The following is a 9634-nucleotide window of genomic DNA, read 5'->3' as shown; positions in this document are numbered from 1 at the left end:
ACCAGAATAGCAACTAATTCACTTAGTAATTGAACCCTACTGAAGACCAGGTAGATGGACCCAAATCATAGAGGAAAATCTTAATTGGAGTCACTAAAAGCATGTGTATTCTTTTATAAAGAAATCTCACCCTTCAAAGATAAGCAAGACATGTATATTAACATGGCTCAATCCCTATTAAAAATAAGATGAAAGGGCTGAAGGTGTAGCTCAGTGGAGGCCAGTTCTCTCTTCAGTACTGCCAGAGGAGCAATGGGGTGTTCCATACTGTCCACCAGGAGGCATGTTGGCATCATCCCAGACTATCTACTTTTACGTAGTTTTATTCCTAAACACCAGAGCTGTTAGAATAATGAAGCAAAATCATAGTGTGAACTCTCAGATGAAGGGTCAAGGAGAATAAATGTTTGATGTGACTTTTGGAAGCACTGTGGGTCATGTGGCAACTCTAGAAAGAGAAGGATGTTTCAAAGGGAAGGAGTGGCAACGAGAAAGCTCTGCAGGGTAAGGAGAATGAGGCTACTCTTTACATTGTATGATTATCTCCACCAGGTCTTTTTATATTTCCAGTTCTGGAGAACTGTGTCATCTTGAGAATTATAACTTGTTTCTGTTGTTTTACAGGATGGTCTCACACCATTTATGCTTGCTCTGAAGGAAAATCAGCAGGAGGTGGCAGAGTTTTTATTAGCAGAGGGAGCAAATTCACATGGAGTTTATAAGATGAGAAGGTATAGTCATTTGAACATTTAAAAGACATCTTAGTGGTGTCGTAGAGTGGTAATAATCACCCAATTCAGGAATATTAAATTAGTAGGAAGTAGATTGTAATTATTGGGGTATATTGAAATAATATTTGCTTATAGTATAGAGAGATGTTTGTTCTGATTTTTGTGTTTATATAACCTTATATTAGCTAAAAGTGTTTCAGATTCGTTTTGTAAATTTCAAATGTGTCATTTACTTCTTGATCACAATGAAGTTTATAAACATTTGCTAGTATTTTCACCTCTCTTTCCTATATGTTTTTTTCCAAATGCTATGTGAAACATTAAGAAGAATTGAAAGTCAATTTGACTTTTTGATGACTTTAACTTTCTTTCCTTGAAGAATATTGATGGTATATCATCCCCATGTGACTATCATTTTGTTTAACCACACAATATTCAGTTTTTCCCTTTTTAATTTCCAGTGTATTTTGATGTTTCTTATTTTTAACTGGCATGGAGGGGTAGAACAAACTATAGTTTCCTTTAATGAAAGAAAGTTATAGGTGGGTGATAAAGAGAAGATGGATAGGTTTAATATCGATGCATCACTGGCTTTACTTCCTATTTTTACATTTATTTGCTAGATGTATGAACTTAGGAACGTTGCTTAATCACCATATTTGTTTTCATATTTGAAAAAGTAAATAATACATTCTTGAATGGCAGTTGTGAGATTGTACAAATGGAATTTGTATATGTGAATGTTTTTCATGTCAGTATTAAGAAAATAATTTTTCTATCACCTTTTAAATTCACGACAGTTCAAAAATACTTCCAGAATGTGCAGAAAGGAGATCTAAAGTTTCTCCTAATGACCCAGGTATGACTTCTGATTTTCATTTCCTCTTGTCTTGGTAGTGCTACCCTACAAAACATAGTCAGAGTGAGGAAAGTTGATCACAAATGTGCACTTTAAATATTTGATTGGAAATAATTTTTATATTTTCCTTAATATCCTTCTTAAATCAGATTATGCACCAAAAAGATTGCAGAAAATTAACAATCTAAATCACTATTTTGTGAAAAAATTGTCTTAAAATTTTGGACATGCAATGCTATGCTTCTTTTCTAGAAATGAAACAGTTTTCAGAATTAATATATTGTATTTTTCCTCCATGGACACATTACAGCCAATTGGAATTGTTATAAAAATGAATTCTCTAAAGCCAAGGTTGATGGTTCAAAACTATACTTCTGGCACGTGGGAGGCTGAGGTAGGAGGATTTTGAGCTCCAAGCCCGCCTCTGTACATAGGAGAATTTTTTTTTATAAAAACCCACAAAATGTTTTTCTATCCTGTTTCTTAATTTTTAAATTTTTTATTAGCATGTATTAGTAGTATATGAGGATTGTATTGTGACATTTACGTATATGCTTACAGTGTACCTTTATTAGATTCACCCTCTCCCATCTTTCTCCTTCATCTCCTCTCCACTCTTTCCTAGAACAATTTCAACAGGTGTCATTGTTCAGTTTTCATACACACATGTGAAGTATTGACCATGTCTTCCCTCCTCAACCTGTCCATTTACCATCCTCTCTCCCCTTGGTACCTTTCCTGGGCATGACCTATTTTACCATTCTATCTGTCATTTTTTAAAGAGTAAGTTTGCTGTGAAATATCATTTTGTAATGCTGTTTTACACAGGTATAGACTGTTCTCGAATCAGATTAACCCACTCTATTACTTGCTCTTTATCACCCTGCTCACCCATAATTCAACAGCTTTCAATGAATTTCGTTATGCTATCTTCACAAAAAGATGCAATAAATTTAAGTATTGTTCACTCTCTATCAATCCCATTTCCTCTTCACCTCTCCCTAATCCCATCAACAGGCCCCCTATTACAATCATGTTCATTATGTTCTTTAACTTTGTCTCTTTGTCTCTATACATGTATACACATGGATATAAGATCACATATGAGTTTATGTATATATTTATCTTTTAGGTCTGCCTGCTGCATATTCCTTCTGCTTGATACTCTCCTTGCTCTTGTGCATCATCTCTTCCCCTTTAGTTTTGTTCTTCTCTGAGCTCTGGCAGTTATGATTGTTATTGTTCCTCTTTTGTGTGACATAAGGTCTTAAGTATCTTCTTTATTGAAGGCTTGGTTGACAAGCCTACTTTAGCTTATCCTTTTCCTGGCAGGTCCTCATTTCTCCGTCAGATAAAGGATAGCTGTACTCTCTCAGTTCTTGAAGTTTCTTGCTTCATGCTTTCTAGTGCCTACTTTAGCTTATCCTTTTCCTGGCAGGTCCTCATTTCTCCGTCAGATAAAGGATAGCTGTACTCTCTCAGTTCTTGAAGTTTCTTGCTTCATGCTTTCTAGTTTTTTTTGAGGGCTTGTGCTGAAAGACCTGAGGCGATTCTGTATGTTTACCTTTGCATGTTTTTCTCTTGTAGCTTTCAAATATTCTTTCTTTTTCTCTAGTTTTGTCATTTTAATTATGGTATGATGTGGGATTCTTTCTGCTCATATCTGGTCAATATTTCTATCAGAGAAATAAAGAGTGCCTTGGGAAATAAGGAGAAAAAAATTAAGAAAACAAAAAGAGTCTGGCACTAAAAAACGTGCCTGTCAGAAGCTTCTGTAGCCTGAGCAATCTGCCAGTGAAATCCAGGTGTTAGGTTTTTGAAATTTTACACCAGCATGGCTACCAACACTGCCTCTTTCTCTTCCTGAGCTCCCGCTAACTACTCAGCTTGCCCCAAGTCAAAACCTGTTCCTTTCCATGAGCCTCTTTGACTGCCAACTGTCATACTTTGTGACCAGGTGTCTCAAGACACTCTGAGCTGTGATTATTCCTCATTTTTGACACCCTACTCTAGTACTTCAGTCTTGATCAATAGACCTCTCCTTGCCACAGCTCTCTGAGGTGTGGAGAATGAAATCTTGTGTAGTCTGAATCTGGCCAGTTGTGCTGGAGAAGTCACTGTCTCATCAAATACCTGCAGTGGGATTAGGGTTTGCAGGAGGTGAGGATTTTGTCCTACAGCTGGATCTCCCTAATTTTTATAATAAAAAAGGATTTTATTTAGAAAGGGAGTATATTGTATAGCTATTTATGTTGGTCATTACACAATTTGTGTTCCAGAACAAGGTGAAATGTTTGACAATTTTTATCAATTATTGTCTATCTTAAGTATGTAATTGAAATTATTTGTTTTATGAGTTTTCAGATTGCTCTGTTTATGTGCTAAAATCATATTATCTTGATTTTAATGACTTCAAATTTTGACTAAATGAATACGCATTGCTGTAATACATTCTAAAGAAGAGTCAGAGAGCATCTTTTCAAAAAAGTCAGTAACTTCCTTTTGTGGCTGTGGGAATTCAACCGAAGGTGTCATACATGCCAACCACATGATCAACCACCGAGCAATATCCCCAGCCCCGCTCTTTGTTCTCGCTGCCTCTGTAACTCTGAGGAGCAGACTATTCCACACAAAACATCTAAATGAGTTCCCTCAGCATAAGAAGATGTGAAGTAGGATAACCACAAAGTAATTGCAAGTCAATCAGTTTAAGCAATTCATTTCACATCCCTTTTGATACCTTTCGTCAAGTAAGGAACACCATATAATTCTCTGCAGACCCATATTTCTATATTTATTCATTTAATAAAAGTCCACTCTGTAGTGGTCACTGCTATTTTATATACAAATATTTCTGAAAAATCTCCTTAGTTCAGGCCTCTATCATCTTTGTTTTTTTACAGTCCAAACACTCATTCCCCCTCATTTGTTCAAATGTCCTAAACATTCACTTTCCCCAGTGTGTGTGGTGTGATCTGTCTCCAGTGCAAAGACGACCATGAACAGTCTTGAAAACATTTATGTCCAAACATCTTAAAGTTACATAAAAGCCTTTCATAGTGTGACTTCTGCATAACTCTTGCTTTGGGGCATTTCTCACTGCTTCTTCTTCAGCATTATTCAACTTGTGGTGATGCCCTTTCCACTGATCTTTGTATTTTTAGGCAAATAAATGCCTTGTTTACTACTTCTCTCCCATTCTTGGTGCTGCATTTCATTCTGTCACTGTATTCTGCCCAGCATAGCATACATAAGCAAGGGCTTGTCTAAAAACAACTTACTATTATAAGGATACTGTATAGTGTGAATTTGCTCATTTCCACTGCACTTTTAAGTTTTGTTAATTTATGTTGGGTGGATGAATTTGCAGATGAATTTTGAGTGGATTGTATACCTTTAACTAGGTGTTGTCTAATTTGTTTTCAAGTGATATATATTCAAGTTTTGGATAAGTAGAAATATTTCCTAAGGTAGTAAGTATTCAGCTAAAGAGTAAGCTTTATGTAAATTCATTTTTGTGGGTACGGGGGGCACTGGGGTTTGAACTAAGGGCCTCATGCTTGCTAGGCAGGAAGTTTTACCTTTTGAGGCACTCACTATACCATCCCTCAATATAAATTCTTGATTAGGAAAATAAAAATATTTTTTATTATTGTACATTCAATCATTTTATCAAGAATATTGCTTTTATCTAACTGTTCTAAGAAGTTTACTTGAACTAAATGTATGGATTTGTCAGCAGAAGCCAACATAATAGTGGCCTCAGAGAAAGAGCAGAAAGTGATTAATGGCAGTGAAAAGAAGCTCAAGGTATAAAAACTGACATTTATGTTTATTGTTTAATATTGTTTTCATTGCTTAATAATGTAGTGAAGGCCAAATGAAATTGTCTTTACACGCTAACCCTTTACAATCAGTAGATCAAGTCAATATTTAATGTTTATTTTCAAAGGATGAAACTAGTTGAAACCTACAATATTGATAATACTACTATTATAGTTAAATTTATCCTTGGAATTGGGATATGAATTTGTGAATGTCACTTGTGTTACCATTTGCTGAATCTTCGTACATGATAATGAAGGTAATATGAAGTTGAATCTTATGATTAATGGTTGAATTTATGAACAACCTAACAGTGGTGGTCACTGAGAGGGATTCATGTGAAAGGGCCATCATTCCCAGTGGTTCAACATTTGTGGTTTCATATTACCTATCAAAATTTCCCAGGTTAGGATTTTTTTTTCTTGTGATCCTGGGTTATTGTTGGTGGTAGTGGTACTGCTTAGTGCTTGCCAGGCAGTTTGTCTACTGCTTATTTGAGCCACCCCTCTAGTGACCTGCATAACTAATTTAGCTTTGTGCCATCTGAACTTCTGCCAAGATAATCATAGGGGAAGTTGCTAAAAATTTTCATAAGCTCTAGGTATTTTTACCATACTGTCTCAAAGATAATTTGTATTTATTTAAACAATTGCATTAGAATAAAATAGGAAGGAATCAACTTGCAAAAAGGGTATAAAAATGGAGGTATACTCTGGTGGGCATGGTGGTACACAAATGTGACTCCAATATTCATGAGGCTGAGTCAGGAGAATGTATGTTTGAGGCCAGCCTTGGCTCTTTTGCAAGGTCCAGGCCAGTCTGGGGCACAGAACAAGAGCCTATATCAAAAAATATATTTAAATTTGGCAGTTGCTACTAATCAACTCAGCCAGACTAACCAGTATATTGTGTTTTCATGTTGTGGAAATTTATCTTTTTCTTTCCTGAAAACACTGGAACTTAAAATTCCAACATGACTTTAAAAATTGGACAAGAAATGTATATGTTTCCAAGGTTTTTATTACCACTGCCAAGTGTCTTTTCTGAATTAGCCCTTTACCTCGTCTTGTTTTATAAAATTTGGTCATTTTTGGTGTGCATGATTTCACAGTGTGAGTAGCATAAACCTTCAGCCTAAATTTGATATTTGAGTCCAAAATAATCTGAGTTCTGAGGCATATTTAGTTGTAAAGATAGACAGAAATGTAGAGATATTCTTTAAAAAACAAAGTGAAGAGACTTCCCAAGCCTGACACACCATTAAAGTACTTTGTCAAAGTGACACGTTGATCTAATCTGAGTAATTTAATGCTTGGGGGCAATTTATTTGATCCAGCATTATGGAATTTTATCCTCAGCATTGGTGCCATAGTGTGCTAGGTAATGCTGCTTAAGTACTTTGAACGAATCATTTTTCCTATTGTCAGTCCTATTATGGGTAGACATTGGAGTAAAGTGAGTAATCATACATATCCTTCAGTTTTTAAATGTTACTGTTGGTGAATGAGAAATGTGGGAGACATGTCATTTTCTGGAATTCCATACTAGCAACCCAGAAGTTTTACTCTGCTCCTTGTGTTTTGGCTCACTTTGCTTCATATATTTCGGTCATGCCTTTCCTCTTCAGATAGCCTAGGATTCAAATGAGAAGGAATTGTTAACAGCAGTGAGGGAAAGAAGAACATGGCAGAAAGGGAAAGCTTCCTGAACCCCGCAAAGTCATGCATTCCCTGTCTTTGTCTTTTTTCTCCTGCCCAGCATATAGGTAGTTAAAATGTTAGGCAGCAAAGGGAGGCTGAAATCATAAAATGAAGAATGGTCCTTTTTCCAGTTTTGGGAAACTTGTTTTCTTTCATTCAAACAGAAATGAGAAGAATTCACAAAAGTTTTAGGGTTCTGTAGTAATAAAATTAAATATGGATGAAAAAAGTTTTATGAATTGATATCATAAAACTAGAGCCAAGAGATAAAATGTGTGACCACAAAAAATGTTCTTTTTATTGAGCTGGAACCATTACCCTTAGTATTAAACTTTGATTGAAGGTGAAAGAAGAAAAGAAGCATGAGAGTAATGAAATGGAAGGACCAAGGACGCTGTGTCACAGTGCTGCTGCAGGTGCTGCTGGGGCCACAGTTGATGCTGAATTAATTCTACCAAGACCGAAGAGCAGAGCTGCAAACCAGCAGTTCCCTACTGCACAGAGTGAAGAACATGATAGGTAAGACCACAGCAATATGTAATAGCACATACCTGCTATCGTGTGCTAAAGCGAACTCTTAATTTGTGCTGATGTACTGATTAACAAGTCTTTTGGTTGTTTATTATGGAATATTCAGCCCTTCATGATTATCAGAATGATGGAAGTTAACAACGAAGTACCATTGCTTCCAATTATAATATTTTATTACAATGACCTGGTTGACATTCTCATGCACTGTTGGTAAGTAAAATTGGAAAATACTTTTTAAAGGGTAACTTGGGAGCATGTATAAAAGTCTTAAAGTTATCATCCTTTTAGCCTAATACCTTCATTTCTGTGACTTGATTCTTCTGAGGCAGAAAAATATTATCTGTGAATATACATTCACATATATGGTAAGGACATTTGTTATATATTAAATATAACAAATATAGTTGAGTACATATATTCAATATGTCACATGTACATCACAGATATAACACATCCATTAATCATATTTACAAAAGTATACAACATATATATTATGCTAAAGATATTTATTCTACCATTATTAGAGGTTTGGAGATAGTCTAAATATTCATCAATGAGGAAATGATTAAATTGCCATTTTCATAAGACAGGGTAATATATGACCATTTAAAAACAAGTTTAAATGAAAAAAAAAAACCAAATTTGTTAAATGAGTGAATGCTGGCTACCCTGGTCAGATTGTTAACAAAAATTCAGTTGACATGAAAACACACGTTGAGTGAATCCATGTTGACAAATTTACCTGGCAAATTGTACTTTTTAAGATTCTTTTCTTTCCTCCTAATAAGTGATAATGTATGCTCTATATGAATGTTTTTCAACTTAAGAGAAAATGTCCAATATTTTGATTATCCATTATTTTTGGTTTACTTATATTCATGATAGTTTTCATCATGTCAAAATAGATTAAAGAATTGGAAAGTTCGCTTTTATTAAGAGAACAAAAATGTAGCTGTATGAAATTTAAAAGACTCAGGCAAAATATTGCCAAGAGATTAAGTGCCTTAAATATATAAAATAAGATGACAAAATTTGAAGTTATTGCTTTGTGTGTTAAGAGAGAGGTACGCTAGTGAGGCACAGTTTCTAACACAGCAATCCTTTTATCTTACATAGCGATTTGAGAAGAGGGCAGTCTAAAGATCAGCCAACTTTGAGAAGGTAAGTGGGTTGACATCTGGGAAGAGTGGAGTTCAAAGATTGGCCCACATTGATTGGCCAAAGTTCAAAAGGTAAGTGGTAACTCAAAGAGCATGTGTATTCAAGTGATACAATTGTTTATTGGTTGGTGATTGAGGTGTGTTCATTGAAGTGAGACTGTCTAACCGGCTCTTTCAGGAAGCAAGCAGCTGACACTGGTTATGTGTGAGGCCAGTGGGTCATTGAGTGATTAGGTTTAAAACTGGTTTGAGTGGCTACTTATTACTAGGGTTACAGGGCAGTCCTTTCCTAAATTTGAAGCAAATTCAACCAGATGTTTTCTGGGTAAAAGCCAATTTCCACCAAGTGTTCTATGCCAAACCAATTCCATTTTTTTTTTAGAACTGTAGAGTTATTTTTGAAGTTTGGCTCAAGGGTAGTTATTGTAGGCCCTCATAACACAATAATTCCCCTTGGGAAATCCCAGAATTTGTAAATGTGTTTAGATGTACAATAGTGATAGCCATTCCTTGTGTTTATTCTTCCCAAAGTAATTAGAATTATCTATTGGTGAATCAAAGTTTTTATACTATTATTAGATACTAGTGTAGAATTATCATATCATTTTAATTTCAAAGAAAGTAACCATTACTAATGAGAATATCGCTAATTTTGAAGTATACATAATAACCTGTAGGTTTCTTAAAATTTTGTTTTTTCCCACAAACTATTTCCCTGATCTCTGCTTTCATGTCATTTAAAACACATAATCTTTTTTTTATCCTTTTGGTGGTACTAGGGTGTGAATTCTGTGTCTGACCCTTGCAAGGCAGGTACTGTACCATTTG

The 9634-nt window shown here is 35.2% G+C and overlaps 1 protein-coding gene across 2 annotated transcripts in view; it reads left to right on the top strand.

Annotated features, from left to right (window-relative positions):
* The first annotated feature begins 228 nt into the window (after positions 1 to 228).
* The window catches only part of Ankrd26 (ankyrin repeat domain containing 26), a 68816-nt gene continuing 59410 nt past the window's right edge, over positions 229 to 9634 (top strand). The window contains exons 1-6 of one of the 2 annotated variants that reach the window (XM_074056440.1): positions 229 to 504; positions 625 to 731; positions 1532 to 1590; positions 5330 to 5400; positions 7459 to 7634; positions 8763 to 8807. In XM_074056440.1, coding sequence (XP_073912541.1) covers positions 463 to 504; positions 625 to 731; positions 1532 to 1590; positions 5330 to 5400; positions 7459 to 7634; positions 8763 to 8807 — 500 coding nt within the window. In that variant the 5' untranslated portion in view covers positions 229 to 462. The remainder of the gene's footprint in view (positions 505 to 624; positions 732 to 1531; positions 1591 to 5329; positions 5401 to 7458; positions 7635 to 8762; positions 8808 to 9634) is intronic. The other variant, XM_074056441.1, reaches the window with a different exon arrangement.

The sequence above is a fragment of the Castor canadensis genome, chromosome 15 (genome assembly GCF_047511655.1).
Source record: "Castor canadensis chromosome 15, mCasCan1.hap1v2, whole genome shotgun sequence".
Lineage (NCBI taxonomy): Eukaryota > Metazoa > Chordata > Mammalia > Rodentia > Castoridae > Castor > Castor canadensis.
Note: the sequence above shows the minus strand (reverse complement) of the source record. Positions and strands in the feature narration are given on the sequence as shown.